The sequence below is a fragment of the Apodemus sylvaticus genome, chromosome 5 (assembly GCF_947179515.1).
Source record: "Apodemus sylvaticus chromosome 5, mApoSyl1.1, whole genome shotgun sequence".
Taxonomy (NCBI): domain Eukaryota; kingdom Metazoa; phylum Chordata; class Mammalia; order Rodentia; family Muridae; genus Apodemus; species Apodemus sylvaticus.
This window is the reverse complement of record NC_067476.1, coordinates 164,934,655-164,961,266: the sequence shown is the minus strand read 5'-3', so window position 1 is coordinate 164,961,266 and position 26,612 is coordinate 164,934,655. Positions and strand designations below refer to the sequence as shown.

General features: G+C 43.7%; 2 protein-coding genes across 6 annotated transcripts; one reads left to right on the top strand and one right to left on the bottom strand.

Moving 5' to 3' along the window:
• Positions 1 to 780: 780 nt before the first annotated feature.
• Positions 781 to 26,611, bottom strand: Oprl1 (opioid related nociceptin receptor 1). Of its 4 annotated transcripts, XM_052184636.1 has the most exons (4): positions 5,706 to 5,948; positions 3,849 to 3,851; positions 2,937 to 3,292; positions 781 to 2,855 (listed from the first exon to the last, which is right to left on the bottom strand). In XM_052184636.1, the coding sequence occupies exons 1-4, from the start codon at positions 5,873 to 5,875 to the stop codon at positions 2,332 to 2,334; spliced, it is 1,053 nt and encodes a 350-aa protein (XP_052040596.1). In that variant the 5' UTR covers positions 5,876 to 5,948; the 3' UTR covers positions 781 to 2,331. The 4 variants fall into 4 exon arrangements, with proteins under 4 accessions (XP_052040596.1, XP_052040594.1, XP_052040595.1 ...); XM_052184634.1 differs by lacking the exons at positions 3,849 to 3,851; positions 5,706 to 5,948 and adding an exon at positions 26,472 to 26,611; XM_052184635.1 differs by lacking the exon at positions 3,849 to 3,851 and having other exon boundaries at positions 5,728 to 6,690.
• On the top strand, positions 22,971 to 23,770 carry Lkaaear1 (LKAAEAR motif containing 1). Of its 2 annotated transcripts, XM_052184638.1 has the most exons (3): positions 22,971 to 23,398; positions 23,513 to 23,635; positions 23,711 to 23,770. In XM_052184638.1, the coding sequence occupies exons 1-3, from the start codon at positions 22,979 to 22,981 to the stop codon at positions 23,768 to 23,770; spliced, it is 603 nt and encodes a 200-aa protein (XP_052040598.1). In that variant the 5' UTR covers positions 22,971 to 22,978. The 2 variants fall into 2 exon arrangements, with proteins under 2 accessions (XP_052040598.1, XP_052040597.1); XM_052184637.1 differs by having other exon boundaries at positions 22,979 to 23,398; positions 23,513 to 23,770.
• Position 26,612: the final 1 nt, after the last annotated feature.

Below are 26,612 nucleotides of genomic sequence, written 5' to 3'. Positions count from 1 at the left end.
TGGAAACAAGGCCTTTGGCACATAAGACCCTCTTCAAAGCCCTCCTGACAAGGGCCATCTGCCTGAGAGTCAACTTAACCCAGATTGGGCCTACACAGACAAGAGCCAGGAGGTAGATCTTTATAGCATAGGGTTGCTCTGCCACCAGAGTAGGGTTCTCTGCTCTCTTTTCACCATAACTCCTTTTAGATTTGCTCAAATGGTGAGAGTCTACAAAGAAAAGCTGTAAAGAAAGGCATCTACCCCACTGTCCCTAAGGGTCGGGAGAACAGATAGTCATTGTCTTGGGAGAAGGAAAGGCAGCAGCCTCTGCAACCCAGGAACTAGTTTCCCTCCCATAAATAAATAGGCTCCTTAAAGTCCCTCTGCCAAGGGCAGAACAGGTTTAAAAACCCATCAGCCTGGTCCTATGCCTCATCCCAGTGCATATCAATACCCAGGAAATTATTCTTATAAAGGTAGAGTCAGAAACACTTATTCTAGTACTAGTCACTGGGTAAGTGTTTATTATGAGCACTCCTTCATTACCCAATAGGCAGGTTCAGGGCTAGCTACATGCATGGAAATGACACTTGCTGCATGCTTAAACACAAAGTTTCTAGCATTAGCAAGAAAACACTAGAGCTAATGGCTCTTGTACAAGTGTCATAGGAAGAACCCTGGTCTCCCTAGAAAGATTGTTTTGTTTTGTTTTGGTTTGGTTTTTTTTTTTTGTTTGTTTTTTTTTTGGTTTTTTGTTTTTTGTTTTTTGTTTTTTGTTTTGTTTTTTTTTTTTTTTTTGAGACAGGGTTTCTCTATATAGCCCTGGTTGTCCTGGAACTCACTCTGTAGACCAGGCTGGCCTCGAACTCAGAAATCTTCCTGCCTCTGCTTCTCAAGAGTTCTGGGATTACAGGCGTGCGCTGCCGCCACCACTGCACAGTCCCAGAAAAATTGTTAAGGCCAGGTCTCTCTGAGACATGAACCAGCCTAGGTTCTGCATGGCATGAAACCATCTGACCAAGGTCTCAGTGTAAGATCAGATTCTACCCAAGGTTGCTGGTATTTTGATATCTAACCCATAGGAAAGGCATTTACAAAGCCTCTTCTGTGAACCATCAAATATATCTCCAAGGTACAGACTCTTCTTCCAATGTCGCCAAACCATAATAGTCCTTGCAGATTGGCTCAAATGAGCCATTTTAGGCTTCGGCTCTCATACCAGCTCTTCATTTGATGCCAACCTCCAATTTGGCAGCAAGCTCAGGCCTTATGCAGATATGTCCTAATCCTATAAATGAAGCAGGTGGTCACTGTGGGTATAGAATAGAACACATCCTGACTGGCACTCTTCCCAGGCTATAAGTATGCTTCTAGCAAGACAATTGCTGACCTCTGATGTCAAGTAAAAGAGAGACTACTATAGAGCTGAGGGAGGCTGTGGAGAATAAAGAGAGAGCCCTGCCCGTACTAAGCAGCCAAGACCAGCACATGGTACCTCCATGTTGCAAGCAGCCTACAGAGGCCACAAAACTTTCTCCTGATTACCTCCCACACACCTAGAAGCAGGGCTTTCCAAGCAGTCTGTAGAATAAGAGTTCACAGTGGTTTTGGAGGGAAAGAGCCTTGTGTCTTGTCCTCTTGCTGGCCTCTTGCTGAGAAGATGGCCCAGGTTGATAGAGCAGGCAGTGGCAGTACCATATGAAGTGTGAAGTCCCCTTCATAGACTCTATAGTATAGCATGAAAAGAATCTTCAGAAAAAAGACATCCAAGAACACACTGATGCTCACCCACCTCAGGCAATCTGACTGCATCAGTGGGGTCAGAATTAGAAGATGCTCCAAGGCAACTCCAAGCTTAACGGCCAGGCAACACCAGGTGTTAACAGCAGTTCTGTGGAAATACTGAAAGGCTGAGGGCAGTAGCACACAACAGGTAGTCACAATAGTGACTACATGATCACTACAATACCTCAGGTTGAGCCCACCTAGAGCCAGGGCAGCAGGGAGAAGAGTCAAGTGAACCATGAATACCTACATAGGTTCACCAGGCATGTCCACTGTGTTGTAGATGTTTCCATGCAGTTCCTCTGGTCCTCCTCTGGTCATATACCAGGGAGGAAACTTAATCTGACAGAGGCCATGGAGGCCACCTTGATGCTTTGACCTGTCCCATGGTGCTAAAAGGTCTTCCTCTAGGATTGAGCATCCTGAACCAAAAGGAAAACCATTCAAGGCCCCAGATGCTCAAAGTTCAGTGTCAAACTAGAGAGCAGTGACCTGTGTGAGCTCTGTGTTGGGTGTAGATGGGCTCTGTGGACTGACAGGCACCATGGGCAGGTCCACGCCTAGTCATGCCGGCCGTGGTACTGTCTCAGAGGTCTTGCATCCAAGGCCTACATCCTTGGCAATGCTGCGCACACGATCAGAAACTTGCATCTCCCTGTGCAGGGAAGAAGCACAGCAGAATTTTCTAAAGCAGGCCTTGAAGTTCTCATCCAGGAAAGCATAGAGAATAGGATTGAGACAACTGTTGACATAGCCCAGAGCTGTGCAGAAGCGCAGGATAGCTACTGCAGTCTCACTACCTGGCTGAACACCCAGTCCTTGAACCAGGACAAAGACCTGCACAGGTGTCCAGCAGCCCACAAACACAGCCACCACTACCAGCACCAGCCGTGTGATACGCCGCAGGTTCCGGTCCTTCTCTCGGGAGCCTGAAAGCAGACGGACACCACGAAGTCGTCGAATCATGAGGCTGTAGCAGACAGAAATGATCAGCACAGGGATGATGAAGGAAAAAAGGAAGATGCAGATGGCAAATACAGGGCCCCAGTAGTCCTGAGGGGCAGGAATCTCCACCAGGCATTCGATCTCTGCAGGAGAGAAATAGGGTCAGAGGGACCAGCAAGAACCATGGGGAACTAACTGGTGAGGAAGGAGGACCACCCACTGACCTTCATCTTCCACTTGTGCTGAGCCCATGATGGCAACAGGAACACCAACCACTGAAGCCAGGGCCCATATGGCCACATTAACAGCCTGGGCTTTGCTAGATGTCCGGACATCAAGGGCACGGATAGGGTGGCAGATAGCCACATATCGGTCTACACTCATGGCAGTCAGAGTGAAAGTGCTGGTAAACATGTTGTAGTAGTCAATAGCAATGACAGTCTTGCACAATGCATTCCCAAATGGCCAGAAGCCCAGAAGGATGTCTGTGCCCTGGAAGGGTAGTGTCAGCAAGACCAGGGTATCAGCCAGTGCTAGATTAAATATGTAAATGTTGGTGGCTGTCTTCATCTTGGTGTGCCTGTAGAGGACAAGGAGAAGAAATGCTCTATTTGGTCATTTTGGCTAGACTTGGCAGCAAAGGGACCACCAAGAGGGTCATCATCTTTGAATCTCTCAACCCCAGAGTCTCCAAAGAAACTAATTAAATGGCAGATCCTGCACTACACCCAAGTTCCACTGAGCCTGAGACTTTAACAAGCTCCCCCATGTGATTATGACATCTACAAAAATGTTCCAAGTTTATAACAGGACTACCCTGGAAAAGTTGGGGGCATGGAGGAATACCTGAGTGTAACTTGAATGTGAGTTTGTGGAAAGAATCAAGAGAGAGATGATGTCTTCTCTCCTCAGTCTCTCTTAAGACTCCTCTCAGAGGTTTTTTTCAGGGCACTGCCTATAAAGTTCATTAAAGATCTTCCAAGTGCACAATGTCATCTAGCAATGAAAACAGAAAATGGTGGGCCAGCCAAATGGCTCAGCTGGTAAGGGCACTTATTACCAATTCTGATGACCTGAGTTCTCTCTCCAGAACACACGTGGTAGAAGGAGAAACTTACATTATAAATGGAGAAAACCAACTTTCTCATCTGACCTACACATCCAGATAGACACACACACATACACATAAATATACACAATATTTGTTTTAATTCTAGTAAAGAAAACAAGAGATGTGCTAGTTAGGTTTGATTGTATCCAAGCACTGGGAACCATGCTAGGAACATTGTAAGTAACAAATATTGATGGAATGAATTAATGTTTATGACAGTGGTAGGGAAGGGTGACTATAGTGACGATGATGAAAGTGATGGTGGTGGTGATGGTGATTATAGTGGTGATGGTGGTGGTTATGGTGGTCATGGCGATTTGGTAGTGGTAGCACCAGAGATAACAGTAGTCCATGATGTTTAATTGCTATCAGGAATCTGGGATTAAGTTCTGTTTCTTCGACATTAATCCCAGAGACCTTAATTACAATAAATAACAATGTCAATGATAATGGTAGACATCTGAGCCAAGCTCTTCACATAGATTTTATCTCATTTGAGGTTTACCCAAAAACAAAAATGCTATTTAGTCCCTACTCTGTGGAGAAGGAAGCTGAGGCTCAGAGGAGCTAAGTAGCTTTCATAAGGCTTAGAATTGCTAAGATGCAAAATGGGGCTCAGAACAGGTTTTCCTGACTCCTGGCACATGCCCAACTCAAACATGCTGCATGTTGTCTCCTGAGCCAGTGCAGCCACAGCAGTTCCTGAGACTAGTTCTCTGGGGATGCTGGTGGAAAAGATGGCGTTCCTTGTCTGCTCTAATGCAGTAAATGGCTCGAGCACTTTTAATGTTCCAAATACAGAGGACAATGTAGGAAAGAAATGCTGATGACAAGGAAAGGCAAGGTTCATGAACTGTCCCAGGTTGCTGCACTTCTTGTCAAAGACATATCCTCTAACCATAAGGCACATGGGTCATAGAATAGCTTCCCACAAGGGTCCGCTGCCAAAAGTCAATACTTGGAAGGCTTTTCCAATCACATATCATACACACACACATGCATCTATATATAACTATATAATCCACATTTCCCATCTAACAAATGGAGAAAACAATTGCTCAGAAATACTAAGAGGACTGTGCTGAGGCAGGGTATGGACACTGCACTGCCCTTCCTCCACCACCAACACCACACCTACCATGATACCGTCAAGGGAACCATGACTGCTTTCTTCCAAGTCATCTTTTTGAAAGAGGAAATATATCAGTGAAGAACCTTGCTCTAGTTATTCACCATTCAAGGACCTCCCATGTCTTCCCAATATCCAAAGAATTTGGTGTCCCCATTCTGGCATTCAAGTCCTCACCTGCTGTCTCCAGTCCCCCTCAATGCCCTCCCAGCTGGAAAAAAAACAGAGACCATCATTGCCACGACACATTTTCCAATTGCATACTCCTTGCCCAGCTTTCTTGTCCGCAGAGCTGCACCTCACACTGCCCCCCTTCAATGTTCCCTCACTGTTGATGCTACTTCAGTCGTCCAGTGCTGCTGCCTTTCTTTTTAGTCCTCCAAATTTTCCCATTTCTGAGCACCAGTAGAGCGTGGGCTCAGCTAAAAATATCCACCATGAGCTGGGGTCCCAAAAGCCAAAGAACAAGGGCTTCAGGCCCAGCACCAGTCCTTCTTCCCCTCTTTGAGGAATCCTAGGATCCTGTATACCCATAGTTAGTCACACAGACATCAGGGCATGGATTTATCTGCAGTCCCAAACCTCCAGGTGGTGACACCTAGTCTCAGACAGATGGGGGCAGAACAGAAGTTGAATTTCAAGGGTGATCATGCCCCTTGAACAGAGAGGAAAGAAATTTGATGGAGCAAGCAGAAAATCCATACTTGTTTAGATTCATCCAGAACAGCCTCCTGCCTCAGGTTTCTCCTTCACAGATTGATGGGGCCCAGCCTACCTGAGGATGACATACATGACGAGGCAGTTCCCCAGGAGACCCCCGATGCACACAGCCAAGTAGAGCCCCACGATGGTGACCTTGAGTCCAAGAGGCAGGAAGGCGCTGTGGCTAGCATTGAGGAGCAGGTGGTGGGGTACAGTATCATTTAGGAGGGACAGGTTCCCGTGAAAGTGGCTGCCATACAAGACCTCCCAGAATGGGGCAGGAAAGAGGGACTCCATGCTGTCACCCTGAAAAGCCACTCAGTACAGTTCCTGGAACAGGACACAGAAACAAGTGACCACAGTGCTAGACACAGTCCACTGAGGCCTTAGAACACAGCACAACTACACTAACAGGCACATGAACACCTCCATGAGCATCCACAAACACTAAGCACATACACAGACACATGGACACAGACAAAGGCATATACATGGGCACATGATGGCACACACAGAGGCAATGGGAGCACATTTACTCACAAGGTTACCTCATATTAGGGTTATAGACTCGCACAGAAGCACATGAAGGTAGTTACACAAGCATACATGTCCACCCACCAAGACTCAGGGGCTCACAGCCAGCCGAATACAAAAAATGCCCAAACCATCCTAAGGTACACTGGAGCACAAAAGACATGGAATTTATCCAGAAATGCCTAGGGCTCAGGCACTTCACATAGCTACCTCCCAGTGTTCCCCCACCCCCAGCTCTGTCAGCAGCAGCAGGAGCCCTGACTAGAGCCCCTCTTACCTCCAACAGCACACACAACCTCTTCAGAAGCTGGGCCAAAATAGATCCTAATGCTTAGCAGAAAGGCAGGCAGGCAGGAGCACAATGAACTGAGCAATGCTTCTCACTCTAGCTTGGGGTCTGCTCCGGCTGGGAATGGCTCCTAGCTCCTGCTCCGAAGATAAGATATTGACTAGATGCAGCAGCCAGTGCGGCAGCCAGAGGGGGGAGGGGCAGAAGGCTGCGGCTGAGAGAAGGAGGGGCTGTGCAGGTTGGAGAAGGAAGCCAAAAAAGAAAAAAAAAAAGAAGAAAAGAAAAGAAAAAAAGAAAAATCGGCTCACCCAAGACAGACACTCAGGAGCTGGAACACACAATGGGGACATCCGTAAACACAAAAATGGAGACATGAACAAGAATTCAAACACACATACATGCACAGCCTTAAACACAAGAACACACTTAAGATGTATACAGAGAAATGCTCACCTAGAGGCAGATGTGAGGCAAGTGTTGTTTTGTTTTGCTTTGTTTTTTGGAGGGGTGACAGATTAAAGACAGAATTTGTCTGTGTAGCCTTGGCTGTGCTGGAACTCAGAGATACCTCTGCCTCTGCTTCCTGAGTGTTGGGATTAAAGGTATGTACCACCACCAATGGTAAATGTTGTTTTGTACAGCTTAGCCCAGACCAGATTTTGCTAGCTTTCCTGACCAGAACTGTCCTTAGCCAGGTGTCCAGTAAGATACCACAGTAATAGATGGCAATATCCTGACCCAACTAATTCTCCAAGTAAATGTCTTCTTGCAAGTAAGCAAGAGACTGTCTGGACTAAGGACCAAGTACTTCCCTGAATCTACTATGTGCTATTTATACCTAATGTACACTAAGCCCCAGGCAAAACTGAACCCAGAAACCCCCACTACACCTGGCCATTTTCACCCATATTATTCTCATACAAATGAAGGCATCATGACTCTGAGGTCTGAAGCTGCATGTCGATATAGCATGGAAAAGGAGAAGCCAGGTCTGCCAGTCACTTGGAGCTATACCACAGCTAAGTCCCAGAATTAGATCTCAGAAAACACAGAGATACTAAGCTCCTAGGAACCTCTTTCTTTGCCAGCACGAGGGTCACAGTCCACTGAGAGAAAGCCATAAGTTAAGGTCATGTAGGCTAGGGACCCTATGCTGAGTCTCTAGCCATCATCAAATCATAGGCTTGTTTTTCCTGTCTGGACTGAATGAGAGCCAGATCTCCCACATAGAGCCAGACCCTGCTCTTTCTCTAAGGATGGGGACCTGGTTGCTAGGCAACTCACAGAAGTGTTGCTAGGATACCTGTCCAACCAGAAAAGGCCAGAGCAGACAGACACCCCAGGACTCAGCATCCCAAGCTGTCTCCAAGGACTTGTCTCTCCATTCTCGGAGACACATAGACATTCAAGAAGACACATGAGGACACTTCCTGTAAATAAACAGAACATACACAGAGATACCCAGACAGGCGCAGTATAGAGACTCAGAGAAACAAGGGATATGTGCTCAGAGATGCACACAAGGATCACATATACAAACTCACAAGCAGGCCCCTAGATGTATGGCACATAAGTATGCACACTCTGTCTCTGTCTCTCTCTCTTTCTCTGTCTCTCTCTGTCTGTCTCTGACTCTCTCTCCCTCTCTCCCTCCCTCCCTCCCCCCCACCTTCCCTCTTACTCCAGGCGAAGCTGGCCTACAACCCAGAGTTATCCACCAAGCTGTCTCTATACCTCTACAGAGCCTCTTTTCCTAATAGTCTTTACCTGCTTTCCAGTCCAGGCTCCAGATTTGGAAAGAGGATGCCGTAAGCATTGCTTAAATGTAGGCAGAACAGAGTCACAGAATGTTTGTGCTTCACCTTGCTCCACTGCATGAATCCACACCCAAACCAACTCTACTCTGACCTATTCTAAGAAGCCTTCCCTGCTACTGCCTCAGTCCCAGGAGTCCTTGGCTCAGCCTTATGGCCTCAACTATGAATCAGGTACAATGCTGCCAAGTAAGACTGAGTTCTGGTCTCAACATATATCTGGAAGTATACACCAATAGAATGTAACTCACTCCACATGCTCACATGCTGTCTCAGGTGGAAGAATAGCTTGGTTATCTGACAGATGAACTGGCCACAATGGACACTGGTGGTACAGAGGAAATAGCTCAGGCATCTTGATCCCAAACAAAAACTCAGCAAGGACAAGTGGACTTTCCAGAGGGGAAGAAACAGGACAATACGTAACATAAATGACACAAAAATATCAACAAGAAACATGCTACATGAAAGTAATACAGAAGATCCAGGCAACACAAACAACAGCATGGCTCATATACACAGTTCACTGTTGAAGCCACCAATGTCTGCACATGGGTATCAGAAGCACCTAAACAAGGTCCAAAACAAGAACAAGTCTGTGTGGCTATGGCTGTCCTGAAACTTGCTATGTAGACAAGGCTGCCTGGCCTCAAACTCAGAGATCCACTTGCTTCTGCCTCCCAAGTACTGGGATTAAAGGCATGTGCTACCAAACCCAGTTCAGTTACATAATTTCTTGCCTCAAGAGGAAAGAATTTGGCACACAGTCACAATAAAATCTGTGTGTGTCAGGGTTGAGGGGGTCTACAATCTACAAATGGTGAAAATAAAAACTTGGTTCATCATCAGGAGCTATCTAGAATAAGCTAAAGGCATGCAAGCAATCTTTCTGGCCCATCCTATTGAGTGGTCTGCAATAGGTGACTTCTTTAAAAAAAAAAAAGACTTGTTTCTTTTTTTTTCTTTAAAGATTTACTTATTATTATATGTAAGTACACTGTAGCTGTCTTCAGACACTCCAGAAAAGGGAGTCAGATCTCATTATGGATGTTTGTGAGCCACCATGTGGTTGCTGGGATTTGAACTTGGGATCTTTGGAAGAGCAGTCGATGCTCTTAACCACTGAGCCATCTCTTCAGCCCAATGGGTGACTTCTGAGGGGCAAGGCCCCAAAAGACTTCATCTCAGTATTGTTTCTTGCAGCTGATATGCCTTTCCTGCCATTATTAATAGTATAATAATTCCTGGGCATTAGATTTTCTACAGATCAACAAAGATATACTCTTTTATAGCAAATTTATATAGACAAATTGATGGTTTCATAATCCCTAATAATGATTCTATATAATTCTTAGTATGAAGGTTGCAGTTAGGGCTCTGTAATTCTTCATGTGTCACAGGCTAAGGAGAGAAAGCAGTCTTGGAACAGATTTGTGATCAAAGAAGGCATTCCTTCTGTGCTGGCTGTGAAACCATTGTCTGATAACTGGGAGTGGACACTTTAATGTGGGTGCAAGGACAGAAGATGAAATGTTGACTGGATTGATTTACACAAACCTTCAATACTAGTGAGACACAAGGCAGATGATTTGTCTTTTACAAAACTGTGCTAACTTAAGACATAAGATTTATTGTTTTAAACTTTTAATGAACCTGTGGAACTAGTAATCGATAATGAATGTTTAATTAGATAACTAGTCTTAATGGAAACTCATGTAAACATTCCTGCTGAAACTTCTCAGTTTATAATTTTAATTTATGTTTTGGACTTTTTGTGAACTTTTGGAAAAAAGATGCTTGGGATACCTTGTGATCTAGTCTCTTAGAAAGTACAAGTATTAACAACAATAAGCAAGGTTTTTTTTTTATTTCATTCAGCAATAAAGAAGATGAGGTTGGGCTGGAGAGATGGCTCAGTGGTTAAGAGCACTGACTGCTCTTCTGAAGGTTCTGAGTTCAAATTCCAGCAACTACATGGTGGCTCACAACTATCTGTAACAAGATCTGACTCCCTCTTCTGGTGTGTCTGAAGACAGCTACAGTGTACTTACATATAATAATAAATAAATTTAAAAAAAAAAAGGATGATGTTTTTCTTACTTGTAGGAATAAAAAGTAGCAATAAAGGTTGGAACTCCTTTTTCATCCAGAATGAGTTCTTTCTGTCCATGGGGGCTTTTGCTATATATATATGCATATGTAAGTATAGGTGTGTGCATGTACGTATGCATGAATACTTATGGAGTTGATGAGACAGATGCTTTGGACCTGACATGAATGTGTGTGTATGAATGTATGAGTGTGTGTGTGTGTGTGTGTGTGTGCATATTGTCTATGTAAGAGTTTTCTTTCTGTGAGAATGACTTTCTTTTCCTGACTCACTAAGAGTTAACAAAAACTCCAAGCCTCTGCTGATCAGGAGCTTGGATCTGGCTAACTTGACAGAGAAAGGAGTTCTAGCAATTAATCCTTTTCTTAATTAACTGATGCTAAACAGTATATGTTAATTCACCAGACTTCTGCACTTATTTAAACACAAAACAGTAAGAAAGAATTGAATTTTTAGTACAGAGCAGTAAGAAAGAGTTAAGAAACCAGGACTTATTCAAGCACAGAGAATTATAAAGAGTTAAGTTTCCTACAAGGTTAGAGATGATCAGTCTTTTAGTCTTCCAAGAATGCTGTGTCCCACTTTAACCTGTTCCACTAAGGCCTGACAGGCCCTGGCAGTTCATCCTGACTTAAACAAACTGGATCAAACTTTAGGAGTCTGATGCCAGGTGACTTTTTGCCAGCATATTTAAATGCAGTACAATTTGGGGGAAAAGTTTCCTGGTATAATACAATCCCCACTACACAAGGAGGCATAATTACATTGAATCTCAACTCAAAGTACATGTGATTTCTTCCAGGAAGATGAGTTCTAGAGATTAAGTACCTATATTAGCATAAGAGTTTAGGAAAGGATTGGGGAGGTCTGGGTCATACAAACAGTGGATCGTTTGGCCTATTAGCCACCTCCAGTCCTGAATATGGATGCTTAGGGGCAGCCCAGGCTATACAGATAACATAACGGTAATTTAGACTACTAGCCACCAACTGTCCTGGTTGTGGCAGCTTAATATGACCTTACCTAACAAATAATGTAGATCACCAGGCTATTAATCACCTCCACTTCCCAGCTTTCTGGATGGAAAAACAGGTTTTATGTCCTTTCCTTTACTTCTCTGACTCTGCCATCCACAGTGCACACAGCTTGCCTCACAGGCTTAGGCTAACTCCACTCCAAACCTGCTGTTGTCCTTGGTGGTTGTACCATAGTACTGGCATCTCCAAATTGCTAGGGTCTCCACTAGGCTGCACTCTTACAAGTAGACTCTCTTGAGTTCTTTTCATGGACTTAACCTCGCCATATGGTACCAAGTCTCAGCCTCTCTCCATGACCCCATCACTGCTACAGAGGCTATACCTTGACCAGCACTCAGGAGGCAGAGGCAGAGGCAGAAGCGGAGAGGCAGAAAGGCAGAGGCAGAACGGCAGAGGCAGAGGCACAACCTGCCTTGAACAACCTAAATAAATAAATAATCAATGTATTAGTCATCAGTTTGAACTTAGACACCCAATTTGATTATTTTTCCCATGATACTAAACAATTACTAATACAAACTTACTAATTTCCTGCCACTGAGGGCAGTGGCAGGGAAGGCTTCTTAGAATAGGTCAGAGTAGCCAGGCGGTGGTGGCAGACGCCTGTAATCCCAGCACTCTGGGAGGCAGAGGCAGGCAGATTTCTGAACAGCCCTGGCTGTCCTGGAACTCATTTTGCAGACCAGGCTGGCCTCAAACTCAGAGATCTACTTGCCTCTGCCTTCCCAGTACTGGGATTAAAGGTCGGTTTTTAACCTCTCATGAAATGAAAATGCATTAAGTCTAAATTCACTTACTTTGACTTTAAAAGTTATAGAAGTTAGCTGAGTTGCTATGCCATATGCCTTTAGTCCCAGCACTCGGAAAGCAGAAGCAGGCAGATCTCTGAACTGGAGGCCAGCCTGGTTTACATATCCCGTTCTATTCCAGGACATCCAGAGCTACATAATAGAGTCCATCTCAACAACAACAACAACAACAACAACAACAATAATAATAATAAAGTGATGTGATATAATATGATACATATGATAAAGGTAAAGAAGAAGACAGAAAGAAGAAAGGAGCAAAAAGCATTTTTAATATTTCAGGGTTCTTTCTGTTCCCAGTGCAGCATGGTCCATGGTCCCAAGAGACATAGCTCCAAAATATTAGCTGCTGAATAAATAAACTGGCATGTTTTTCCTTATCCATCCACTGGTTCCCACAAGCTAAGAGAATGTCTACCTCTGATCACTTTTGTAAGAAATAGATGTAAGTGTGCCTTGACAGGACATACAGCACTTCATTAAAGTTGATGGCAAAGTCAGGACTGATATAACCTATACTGCTAAAGAAGTGTTTGTATTCTTGCTATAAGCCTTTCTAGGGTTAAGATTCAGGTTTGGGATATGCTAGAGGGGTGATTAAACAGCATAATGAATGTGGTGGTTTGGATTAGACTAGCTCCCATAAGCTTATATATTTAACAGTTGATGATCTGTTTAGGATTAGACGGTGTAGTCTAGTTGGAGGAGGAATAACACTGGGGGTGGAAGTTCCAAAAGTTCATGCCAGACCCAGTCTTACTCTCTCTGCCTGCAATGTGTAGATTAGATGTGTGCTCTTAGCTACTACTCCAGCTCCATTCCTGCCTGCCACCATGCTCTCTGCCATGATGATCATGAACTAACCCTCTGAAATTATAAGTAAACTCCCAGCTAAATGCTTTCTTCTATAAGCCACCTCAGTCAGTCATGGTGTCTCTTCATAGTTATGGTAACCCTAACTAAGCAATAAATTACTAAAATCATGCATATATAATTTCAGGTTGAGAGAAAGTATAGAAGCAGCAATGACATTCCTAATGTGTGTTGGACTTAAAACATACTGCTTTGACGGAGTAGTTCTCCCACTGCATCTCAGAGTGCATTGGGACATCTAGAGGATAAACCTTTATGATGTAAAAGTCATGAATTTTTCCACCTGAACTAAAAATGAATTATGGAAAAGTCTAAGCTGGGCGGTGGTGGCAGCGCACACCTTTAATTCCAGCACTTGGGAGGCAGAGGCAGGCAGATTTCTGAGTTTGAGGCCAGCCTGGTCTACCGAGTTCCAGGACAGCCAGGGCTACACAGAGAAACCCTGTCTCAAAAAAAAACAAAACAAAAAAAAAAACCAAAAAAACAAAAAAAAAAAAAAAAACAAAAACAAAAACAAAACAAAACCAACAACCAAAAAAAAAAAAAAAAAAAAAACCTAAATAAAATAGACTTCAAAATTTAAGAAGAGGGACAGAGAAAGAAAATATTCTTAAGTGTATGTATGGGCATGCAGAAGGAAAATAGCTTTTACAAATGTGACTTCTTTATATTTGGTCTGTGTACCCTGTGTGCCTGGTGCCTAGAGAGACCCTATAACTGAAGTTATAGACACTTGTGAACTGCCATGTAGATGCTAGGAAACAAACCTGGGTGTTCTGGAAAAGCAGCTAGTGCTCTTAACCACTAAACCATCTCTTCAGCTCCACAAAGGGAATATTTTTTAAGGTTTAATTTTAATTATGATATGTTTATGTCTGTGTATACGTATGTATAAATGAGTACAGGTGCTCTCAAAGCCAGAGGCATCAGAGCTCTGTAAAATTGGAGTTACAGACAGTTGTAAACCATTCAACCTGGGTGCTGGGAACCAAACTCAATTCCTCACATAAAGAAAAGTTTGTTCTGAAGCTCTCAGTCATCTCTCCAGTCCCCAGGAATTTTTTTTTTAATGACAGGGTCTTATTTTGTGGTCCAGGCTGACCTGGAACCAAGGATCCATATGCCTCTGCCTCCTACATGCTGAAGTTAAAGGTGTGTGCCTCCACACCTAGCACAAATGGGAATTTTTAATATAACGTGGGAGCTCTTTTCTCTCTACCCACAATAATATTTTCCTTAACAGGCAAAGTCAAAGAAAAGTAGATAAAAGAAAAGAGTTGTTCTAGGAATTTATCTTTAGTTTTAACATAACAAAATTACATTAAAATTAATTCCTATTTATTTTGGGACTTCTTGGTGGCAGTGGTGGTGAGGATGTGTTTTGTTTGTATGTGTGTTTGTTTGTTTGTTTGAGACAAAGTTTCACTATGTAGACTTGGCTGGCCTAGAACTCCTATGAAGACCAGACTGGCTTCAAACTCATAGAGATCAGAATGCCTCTGCCTCTTGAGTGCTGGGGTTAAAGTGTCAGCACTGCCCTGATTTTTTCCCCTATACCCTTTTATTAACACTTGCAAGTTCAATTAACATACTTAAAAAAAAATAAAACCAGTTGGAGTCCTGAATCTGGTTTTCTTCAACACTTCCTCCCTTTATTAAATTGATATGGAAGGAGTATCCAGGGGAAAACAGACTGAATACTAACAAATTACCAGAGGTCTGAAAACAAACAAAAAAAGTGGTTGGATACCAAAATGCTTTAAAAGCAAGCGAACAAAATGGGTAACCTGGAGCAGTGGTTCTCAGCCTTCCTGATGCTGAGACACTTAAATACAGTTCCTCATGCTGTGGTGACCCCAACCATAAGATTATTTCATTGCTACCTCATAACTGTCAGTTTGTTACTGTTGTGAATTGTAATATAACTATCTGACATAATGGATATCTGATAGGTGACCTCTGCAAAAGAGTTGTTGGAGGGTCATGACCCACAGGTTGAGAACCTCTGAGTTAACTAAGGAAAAGAGTTGTTTTCTTTAGGGGTGCCCCTCCTGATGGTAGCCAGTAGATGGCAGTACACCCATATGAACATACTGGCAACACTGAGGGGACTTGGTGAGTTTTAAAAGGAACTTGTAAAGTTGGGACTGCAGAGAGAAGGTAGGCTGAGGAAGGAGAAAAGAGGAAATAGGAAGATTTATAAAAATTCATTATATGTGTATTAAATGCTCAAACAATAAAAATATGGAAATCTTAAATCAAATGCTTTGAAATAAATCTGACAAGTAAGATCCTAAACAACCAATTCAGAATAAACAACAAACGAATTACTGGCCAAACCAAGGTGGCTCTGAGCCTCAGAAAGAATTCACCAAGATCTACCTGAAGAAATAATGTCAATGGTTTGACACACAGGTTTCCTAGCTCTAAGACAGGTGACTCTTCCCATGAAAGTGATTCACTCCGGGATCCTACATTTGGGTACTATAATTGTTCATGCAAAAGCTCAGCTCTAACCTCAAAAGGAATAAGATATAGTTTATACTATATGAGTGACCCTGACTCAGGAATACAGATTTGTGTTACCCAAAATTCCATGTCCCAACCAATAACAGTTTCATAAAAATTTTATAGTAACAAAACCAAAAAAAAAAAATCATTAACAAGGGACTTTCAAATGGTAGGAATATCACGTAGGCAGTTAGAGCAAAGTAGGGAAACCTCAAGCTACAGACATCAGATGCTATCTTAATGGCAGTCTTAGCCTTTGGGTGGGTGGAAGATAGTTGTCTGTTAATATTTTCCAAACAGTTTCACCTGTTAGCCACAAAGATATTTGCTCAGACACAGAGGTGACAAGGAATGACTATTAAGATAGCCCAAGAGAACTTATACTATGTACCTACAGCCTACAACCTCTCCACAATTGTTGACACTCCCATCAATTAATCAGCAGAAGGATCACTGGAAGGTGCTGTCCTTTTCAAGAGTATTGGTTCGTGGAGTTTTCCAACCCTACAAAGGCAGAGGAAAAGTTATAGTCCCTTCTTAAAACAGAATTTTCTCTTGCTCCCTGTGTGGCCCCACCTCACCCCTCTGTGGGAACTGGAAAACCCCTCACAAACATCTCCCTCGCATAGGCCCTGGGAGGGTGAGAAGAAGGTCCAAGACTCTTAAAGGATGGATCCATAGGAACAGTGGCATTCCCAAGTAGGTATTAAAAATCCAGGAAGTCTGCTTGGAGGAGGTGGCCTGCTGGTGGGTGAGCCTCCTCAATTCTGTTTTTTTCCTGAGACCATGACCTTCCTCCTAAACAGCCCTCACCCCAAAGACTTGCACAGAAAAAAAGGGAACCAGAAAAGGCTTCCTGGGGGACCTTGGAATGCAAATGTTTGGGGGATGGAAGATAGAATCTTCACCCCACTCAGTTGTGGGGTTGAGAAAGGAAGCTTGGGGACTGGGTGTTGTAGAGTCATAAATGGACCTTCAACCAAGAGGACAGAGCAAGCTTTCAAAACAGTGGGAACAGTTAATAGCTTCCTGAAGAAAGTCTAAAAGCTTAACTGAGAGCCAAATTTTAGCCATAACAGGCCCACCTGCAAGTAACAGGAACCCTCCTGTCAGCCAGGATGTGCTACCTACAAGTGAATAGATGGTCCACCTACAGATGCTCAGGTTCCAAACTCCAGAAGCCATCACCCATCAATGTAGGAATGAAAGGGAGGCTTGGACACAGGCACTGAAATGATCACACTCATTAACAGATTATGGACAGTTTATACATTAACTTTAATCAGCCTAATTTATGGGAGATAATCATATGAAAAGTGACTAATGCTTAATATGAATAAATTACAGAATTAAAAAATGTATTACAAGAGAATTTTTCTTTTTGAGATTGAGTGACCTCATTTTAATTTACTTACACACTACATATAATTTAATTATACATTCAAGTATAGAGAGAATTTCTTATAAACATTGCCTGTCAATAAAAAAATCTTATGGCCAATGAGCTGAGGCAGGAAATAGGAGGTGAAACATCCAGCAAGGAGGAGAGAATTCTGGGAAATAGTGAAAGGCACAGGAAATTTGAGCTGGAATGCTAAGGAAACCAATGTAAGCCACCTGTTAGCTAAAGTCAGGATAGAATAAAGGGGAGATTAGCCCCAAGAACAAGGAGAGAAAACAGCCACATAGCTGAACCCAGGTTAGAATAAAGAGGAAAATAAGTGAAGAGCAAGTTAGAGGAAAAGCCAAAGCTCATGACCTCGGCATGGAAAGAAAAAACTTGGATTTATTTTTTTACATTCAAGCGTATCAACTTTTCCACAAAATTTCCCACAATGTGTATTGCTATTTTGCCTGCATATGTGGAAATGATATTTCTTAAAGGTGAAAGAGTATTTCATTTTATATATGTACACCAATTTTTCACTATCTGTTCACCTGTTGATGGACAACTGGTTTGATTCCAATTCTTTAATATAGTGACATTTAATATATAGACAAGGACATACAAATATGTCTGTGGTAGAGTATGGGGTACTCTACCCAGGGGTGAAATAGTTAAATCATGAGTTAGTTATAATTTTAATTATTTAAGAAATCTCGAAACTGATTTCCACAATGGCTATATTAATTTGCCCACACCAACAGTAAATAAGAATTCTTTTCTCTCCACATCCCCTCCAACCTCTGTTGTTAGATATGTTGAAGATAGCCATTCTGTCATGAAGAGGTATCCCAAGGTAGCTTTAATTCGCATTTCAATGATGACTAAGAATATTAAATACTTTCTAAAATAGTTATTAAGCATTTGTGTTTCTTTAAAAAAAAAAAAACTCTCTATTCAAATCATTTGCCAATCTGTTGACTGATAAGTTTTGTTTCTTTAACATTTAATGTCTGGTTTTTTTTTTTGTTTTTGTTTTTAGTTTTTTTCAAGACAGGGTTTCACTGTCCTGAAACTCACCCTGAAGACCAGTCTTGCCTGGAACTCATATAGCTCTGCCTGCCTCCTCTGGGATCAAAGGTGTGTGCCGCCACTGCCTGGTGATTCTTTATAAATTCTGGATATCAGCTGCTTGATTTTCTTCCATTCTATGAACTGTTTGCTCTGCTGATTGTTTTTCCTTTTCTATACAGAAACGTTTTATTTTCATGGAGTCTCATCTGTTGATACTTAATGTTAGTTCTCATGCTGTTGGTAATCTATTTAAAAAGTTCTTGCCTACAACAATATTTCAAGTTTTAGATTAAGATCTTTTGTACGAGGTGAAGAATCTTTTATTCTTCTGCAGGTAGAAATCCAGTTTTGCCAGCACCATTTGTTGACTAGTCTACTTTCTCCCCAGTGATGTTTTTGCTTCCTTTGTCAACAACTAAGTGGGCACATCTATCTCATTTTATTTCAGGTCCTTTATTCTATTCAATTGATTTGCCTGCCTAGTTTTCATGCCAGTACCAGGCTATCCTTCTCACTATAATTTGAAGTCAGGATACTGCCTACAGTGTTCTTATGCCTTAGTATTGCTTTGTTTATTTGTGGTCTTTGTGGTTCCACATGAGTTCTTGTATTGCTTTTTTTTCTAAACCTGTGAAATATATCAGAATTTTAATAGATATCACATTAAATCTGTAAGTTACTTTTGGTAGTATAGCCATGTTTACAATATTAATCCTATCAATCCAGAAGTGTGGAATGTCTTTCTGTAATCTAGTATTTTTTGTGATTTCCCTTTTTTGTTAACATTTTTTAATATTTATTTTTGTGTATGGTTGTTTTGCTTGTATATATGTCTTTGCACCACATGTATTGCATACCGAGGTCAGAAGAGACTGTCAGATACTTTAGAACTGAGTTCCATGTGGTTGCTAGGAATTGAATTAAGGTTCTCCAGAAGAGTAGTCCATGTCTATCTTAGTTAGGGTTTTACTGCTGTAAACAGACACCATAACCAAGGTAACTCTTATAAGGATAACATTTAATTGAAGCTGACTTATAGGTTCAGAGATTTATCCATTATCATCAAGGTGCAGGAAGAGCTGAGAGGGTTTTTGTTGTTGTTGTTTGATTGATTGTTTGTTTGTTTGTTTTTGAGACAGGGTTTCTCTGTATAGCCCTGGCTGTCCTGGAACTCATTCTGTAGACCAGGCTATCCTCAAACTCAGAAATATGCCTGCCTCTGCCTCCCAAGTGCTGGGATTAAAGGCATGTGCCACCACTGCCCAGCTGAGAGTTTTACACTTCATCTGAAGGCCACTAGGACTGGTTTAGGGTCTTAAAGCCCACACCCACAGTGACACACCAACAAGGCCATACTCCCTAACAGTGCCACTCCCTGGGCCAAACCATACAAACTATCACAATGCCCTTAATCACTGAGTCACTTCTCTAGCTCACCTTTTCAGTATCTGGACATTTTTGTTGCAGAGGTCTTTAACTATGCTTTTACTGCTTTGGCTATATTGCTAAATACTTAACTTTTAGAGTTATTTTGAACAAATTATTTCTCCTGATTTCTTTCTCTGAGAATACTCTGGTGATATAAAAGCTTTGTTTTTTTATTATTATTTTGTTAAGTATATGATTGTTTTGCCTACATGTATCCCTGTGTATCATATGCAAGCCTGGCGCCCATGGAAGCCAAAAGAGGGTGTCAGATCCCCTGGAGCTGGAGTTATAAATCATTATAAATTGCCATGTGGGTGCTGGGAATTGAACCGAGGTCCCAGGTTCCTTTGAAAGAGCAACCAGTTCTCTTAACTATTGAACCATTTCTGTAGCCCCTACTGCTTTTTGTTTGTTTGTTTTAATGAGTTTTGTATCCTACAACTTTATTATAAGTGCTCATTACATCCAATAGTTTTCCAGCAGACGAAGTAGGATCTTTTAAATAAAGGATTGTGCCATCTGGATGAACCTAGGCCTCCCCACACAAATGTAGCAGATGTGTAGCTTGGTCTTTGTGTGAGTCCCGAACAACTGGAGTGAGGGCTATCCCAAAAGCTGTTGCCTGTATGTGGGATATGTTCTTCTAGCTATGCTGCCTTGTCTGGCCTTAGTGGAAGAAGAAGCACCCAGCTTTGAGGAGACTTTAAGTGCCAAGGTGGGGGGAAACCCAGGGTATTCCCATCAGCTCAGAGGAGAAGGAAAGGAGAGTAGGGGAAGGGCTGTGGGAGGGGATGACCCAGAAAGGGGGCAGTGAGTGGAATGTAAAGTGAATAAGCAAAACACAAATAAATTATTTTTTAAAAAGTATTTCCTAAAACAAAACTGTGTCATCTACAAAATAAGGATAGTTTGATTTCTTACTTTCCTATTTTTATCCCCTTTATTCCTTTCTCTTGTATAACTGTTTTAGTTAAGACTTTGGCACTATATCGAATAAAAAGGGGAGTGTCTGGGTAGCAATCGATCATACTTTTAATCCCAGCACTCAGGAGGGAGAAGCAAGAAGATCTCTGTGAGTTCCAGGCCAGCCTGGTCTACAGAATAAGTTCCAGGGCAGCCAGAGCTGTCAGACAGACAGAGAAACCCTGTCTCAAAAAAGAAAAAGAAAAGAAGCAAAGAAAGATGGAATGGGTAGCCATGTGTCTTTCCTGATTTTTAAGGAAATGCTTAAAAGTAGAATATGGCCAATATGTCTATATATGTAAACAGATGTACTTATAGCTATAGTACAATATGTAAAAAAGAAAACAAAAAAGGCTAAATATTAGAGGATGAAGAAGAACTGAATACAAGTATGTACACAAGTTATAAAAGAGGATATAAAGATAATTGTTTTTCAGGTTTGGTGGTGGATACATGCATTAAAAATATATTTGGGCTGGGCAGTGGTGGTGCATGCCTTTGATCTCAGCACTTGGGAGGCAGAGGCAGGGAGATTTCTAAGTTTGAGGCCAGTCTGGTCTACAGAGTTCCAGGACAGCCAGGGCTACACAGAGAAACCCTATCTCGAAAAACCAAAAAAAAAAAAAAAATAAAATAAAATAAAATAAAATAAAATAAAATAAAAAATATATACATGTATTTTATATATTGGAGTAAAATCCAATGTGAAGCTACAGTTTCTATTTCAAATGGCTATTCTATTTGTATAGAAGTTCATTGAGGTATATAGATGTGGGGTCTTGTTAATTTTGGCATGTGATTTTTTTTACTTGTAAGGATTTTTTTTTATAATAAAAGTTGATTTAAAAATTAAATTAGCGGGGTAGTGGTGATGCACACCTTTAGTCCCAGCTCGGGAAGCAGAGGCAGGTGGACCATTGAGTTCAAGGCCAGCTTGGTCTACAGATCGATTTCAGGATAGCCAAAGCTACACAAAGAAACCCTGTCTCTAAATAAATAAGTAAATAAATATTAAACTACAGTAGTTATTTTTTTAAATCACTTAATTGAGAATTGAGTGCACTGTAGATTATAGAACTCTAAGGCCTGCCATCCAAGTTTAGGGGCAGTTAGGGTTTAGCAAAACTTTTTTTTTGTTTTTTTTTTTTGTTTGTTTTGGTTTTTTTTTTCCGAGACAGGGTTTCTCTGTATAGCCCCGGCTGTCCTGGAACTCACTCTTGTAGACCAGGCTGGCCTCGAACTCAGAAATTCACCTGCCTCTGCCTCCCAGAGTGCTGGGATTACAGGCTTGCACCACCACCTCCCAGCTAGCAAAACTTAAGTAGCAAAGTTTAAGTCTCATTTTGGTAAACCTCTAGACCCCTGAGATGCCAGACTTGCTCCAGAGTTGATGAAAGGGGGTTCTGAGTTCCTACAAGGGCTTAAGGTGGGCCTTTGTCACAAAGGTGTTTTGTAGAAGCTATGCCCAGAAAGCTAACTCCAAAGAGCCTCTACAGCCAGAACCCAGGCCCCAAGACTGGGACAGTGAATCTGAGACTCAGGGTCGCTTCGAAAGAAACATAGGAGAGGACCTGAGGCAGGATACAGCACACACATGACCCTTAATCCCTGCACCTTAGTGCTTGAAAGGGGGCTTACAGCACCACACCGTTGGGGAGAGGGCGGGGCTCCAGGTTGCTAGGCAACATAGTCAACAAGCCCAAAGATTCAAAACAGAGACGAGTCTTCCCACCGAGAAAGGGCAGAAAGTATGAGGGTGTGAGGACCTGGGATGGGGAGGTCTAATGTTGAGCTAGTAGGTGGGCAAGGGGTTAGACAAATTTAGAGAAGAGCACTCAACCGTGTCTCTACTCACCCACAGGAAGTCAGGAGATTCAATTAGATTGAGAATGGGGGCTAGGGTTGGTTTCCTTTCCCTCTCTGAGCCATTCCTCTTTTGTCTCTTCTTCCCTGGGTTCTGCTGCCCACATCTTTGCACATAAGGAAACAGGCCAGGAGAACAGAGGCTTGGCTTCCCACTGCACATACGTACACACAGATCCAAACACACATATGCCTACAACACCATTCACACACACACACACAAGTAGACATGTGTAGACACAAACACAAGATGGGGTCCTCTGCCCAAGGTATCATGAAGGACCATGCACTTAACCCTACCCCAACCAAAGACTAGGGATCAGGGCACAGAATCAGACCAGTCTCTGATGCTCCAGAGTTAGGGGACGCTGACCATAGTAATGCGGGCTACGGAGCAACAACAGCATGTAGGACAGTCCATTGGGTTTTATAGTCCTAAATTTTGGTATACTCCTTAAACTACGGAGGATCAGAAAGTCATGGCCTACTGCAGATATACACAGGGTCAGCTTCCACTTTAGGGATGAGTTAGATGGCTACAGGAAGTCCTGTAGATACATAGTATCCCCTGGAGCCTGGAGCCATAGTATTCCCCTAAGTGGCTGGACATCCCCTTTTCTTCCACAGACCGGAGCATGCCGACCCCGGGAGTAAAGGGTGCACGGGAGCGAGCCAAAAAGAGTGCACCTGGAGCTGGAGCTGGAGCTGGAGCTGGAGCTGGAGCTGGAGCTGGTGAGAAGCGCATTAAGGGCCCTTGGACTACAGAGCCTCCTAAGCCAGGCTGGGCATTGACTCAGGAAAAGCTGGCAGCCTTGTCCCCCACACTACGCCGACGCCACCTGCTCTTTGGCGACCTACTTGATGACATAGGCGAGGTAGCCTCCATGTTTCCACGCGAGTCGGTGGAGTTACCCTACGGCATGCCAGACCCGCGCACCTGGACGCAGGCATTAGAGCTACCATCTGAGCGTCAAAATCGGCTCCTGGGCATCCTTAAGGCCGCGGAAGCCCGGGGCCGAGTCCGCGCCCTGCGCTTGCGCTACACCCGAATGCGGGTAGGCAGAAGGGAGAAGACCCAGTGCATCTTCTAAAGAGGGCCCACCCTGCGGGTGGAGGGAGGGTACTACTCTAGAGCGCTCGCAGGGTTGCTCATTAAACTTGGTTCCCAGGCAGAGGAAATCTCTCTCCTGATCCAGAAGCAGAGCTCCGCGCGCGCCGCCATCCGACTGGAACTGTTCCTACCACCCCAACTGAAGCCCACGAAGATCCCTGATCCTCTGGATCGACAAGAGGTGCGGGGAAGCCCGGGGTCAGGTGGGAGGGTGCTATGCCTCGCCACACACTGGCTCCAGTCCCTCTCTCTGCAGCGGAGGCGTGTTGAGACAATCCTGGAAGAGGAAGTAGACGGCAACATCTTCCCCCGATGACCAAGACTTTGGCGTTCAAAGACCGTAGGTTACAGCGGCACCCCACCATCTCATATAAAGTTCTCTTCTGAGGGTTCTCGGGTCTTTCCTCTCTTTTTCCCCTGGGCCCCCACAGGGAAGGGCAAACATGAATGCTGCCTCTCCTACAGCTACAGCAGCCACATAAGTAAGGAGATGTTGGTGAGTGGACACTCCTTATCTCCCAACAGCCTGCAACTGGTGCCCTTCAGGGCCATAGATGTGGGAGGCTACTAGTGAGAAAAAGGATAGGTATGAGCCTGCCAAGACACCAGCACCCCCAGGAATCGAGGCTGTCTCCAAAGTTAGGGTCATTCCATCTGAGGACTGGGGTGGCATCCTCGGAGGGGGAAATGATTGCAAAACCAAAACTAGTCTTTGGAGAGTCCAGTTGTGCCCAGATGACCAATAGGTTGTAAATGGGGTGGTCTCTCTTGGCCTCTTGGCTCCCTATACTTGTCCTCCTTTCCAGCCCCTCCCCATCAGGCTGCACAGAGGTGGAAGCTGCAGGGAGATAGACAGTTCCCTGCTCCTGCATGGGGGCTTCCACTGGCTCTGCATGAAATAGAGAACAGAAGGGAGGGAGAAGAGATCAAAACTGTGGTCCAGAAGGCTCTTATTCGCTGATGACCAGTTCCCAAGGCTCTGTTTCCTCAGCTGGTCTTCTCCCCCTGCACATGACCCTTCTCATTTTCTGGCCTGTTGCTGCCCTAGGCCTTGATCCAAGCCCAGACTGCCACATTCACAAATCAACAGCAGCTCTCAGGAGGAGGGGAGGAGATTTCTGACAGTGGGAAAGACGACAGAGGCAGAGAAATGGTAGGGTTGTACATAGGTGTGGACAGGGAAAAGGAGACAGTCTCTTCATCCAGGAATGATGGTCTCTCACACACAGATGCAGATCTCTAATGACAGTCAATTATACCACATGAGAACCAATGCTGGGCTCCTCTAGCCAACTCTAGACCCCAGAATTTTGTCTCTTAGAGATTTGCTAAATGAAAACTTTCATCTACTTTGTAAAGTCATACCATTGTTTCATCCTCTTTCTGACCCTGCATTTTTTTCCTGAGGGTTACAGGAATGCCTAAGGTCACTGCAGTCAGTGTCCTAAACAGTTAGTAATCCATATAAGTACTTCAGAACAGAGGGCTGAGAACAAAAAACAAACATCATCAGAAGGCCAGCACTCCAATGACACAAGATCGCCACACCAAATGTCAGACCAATTTAAGAGTGCCTCTTAATCTGCATATCAGTGAGGGACTAGATTTGCCGAAGCAGCAAGGGATGTTGGCATAGGATTTCTCTGAAGAAAATCTTGCAGGGATACAAAGCCTGTGACCCATGCACAATCAGGTGGGGTTTGTGAGTAGCTAGGGTCACTGCTCTCAAGCAGAGTATATTGGGTTCCAGTTCCATCCCCACTGGCATCACTTGCTCAGTGCTCCTGGTCTCCTCCCTGGGTTTAAAGGCATTTTCTGTGCTTAGAGAAAAGTGCTAATTGTGTGGTGAGCAGATGTAAGGTGGCAGAGAACAAGTAGATAGGCATTTAAAAGGAATTAAGAGGAAAGCATACAGATGTCTACCCATAGTCATGCCCACACCAAACACTGCAGAATCTGGTTTGTTTTGTGGCCTCCATCAGGTACTCATCCATTTCTGCTGGGCATCCATGTTCTAACCTGTGTTTACCTCAGAAATATTATCTAAAGTAACTGTTCCTGTCCAGATGGGCCTCTTAGCCTCTACCTTACTTTGGAAGCCACCAGCTTGGCTACCAAAGGGTTCTGCGGTAAACTCATAAAGCCCCCCTCAGATCCTGGGAATCTCTCACCCATTGTTCTCTCTTCATCCTGAATCCCTGAGCATCGAGGAAACATCCTGCCTCCTCACCTCTCACCCCATCCCTTTTTTGCCTGTCTCCCATTCAGTCCACTGCAGTCAGTTCAGTTAGTCTGCCTCTGCCCCACTGCCTGAAGAGTTCATGTGAAGCATCTCCTTTGCATCCCTGACTTAGTATGTATGATGTAGTATGTGAGCATTAACAACTTGTGTGACTGAACAGCATTTTGTTTGCAAGACACCAACACTTTGACTGGTTAGGTTGTGTGTCCAGTACTAAGAAGAGCAGGCACCACATGGCCCAAGCACATGGACCACACTCTACCGACCAAGTCTAAAGCAGGGTTAGGGCCTCTGAACACTGGCCCAAAGCATGCTGGGATAATGAACTAATTTAATTTTGTACCCAATGACAAAGGATCTGAAGAGTTGGCCAAAGAGCAAGGCCATTTGTGATAAAGGCTATCTTGGAGCAGTTCGAGAGTTCAGAAGGGACTCAACCAGGCCCCAGCAAATATTCGGGGTGATTTGAAGTGAGAACCTGCTTTAATGGTGACCACATACTGCAGTTCCTGAACCTCCCTTTCGAGCAAAGTTCGAATGCAGAGTGACAGACTCTTAATGCTATGTTACAGACCAGACTCAGAAAGGCAAAGAGTTGGCCAGACGGGGAAGTACCACAGACCAGTCCTTCCCAGAGGCCTCTTCTAATCCAGGCGAGCCAAGTAGCACACAGGGCTCAGCTCTGGTGCCCAACATTGCACTACTACATAAACGCTGGGAAAACCCAGCTACCAAGAACGCAGCGCCGGCTCAATCCACTCTCTGTACGACTCACCCCTCAGGGTCACCATGCCACGCTACCGCAGGACTACACGCCAGCCGCGGGTGGGGCACAGGAGCGGGCGCGGGGCGGGGCACTGCGGGCGAGCAGGCGCTGGGGCTCGAGGAAGTCCCGGCCCCTCTCTTTGGGGAAGTA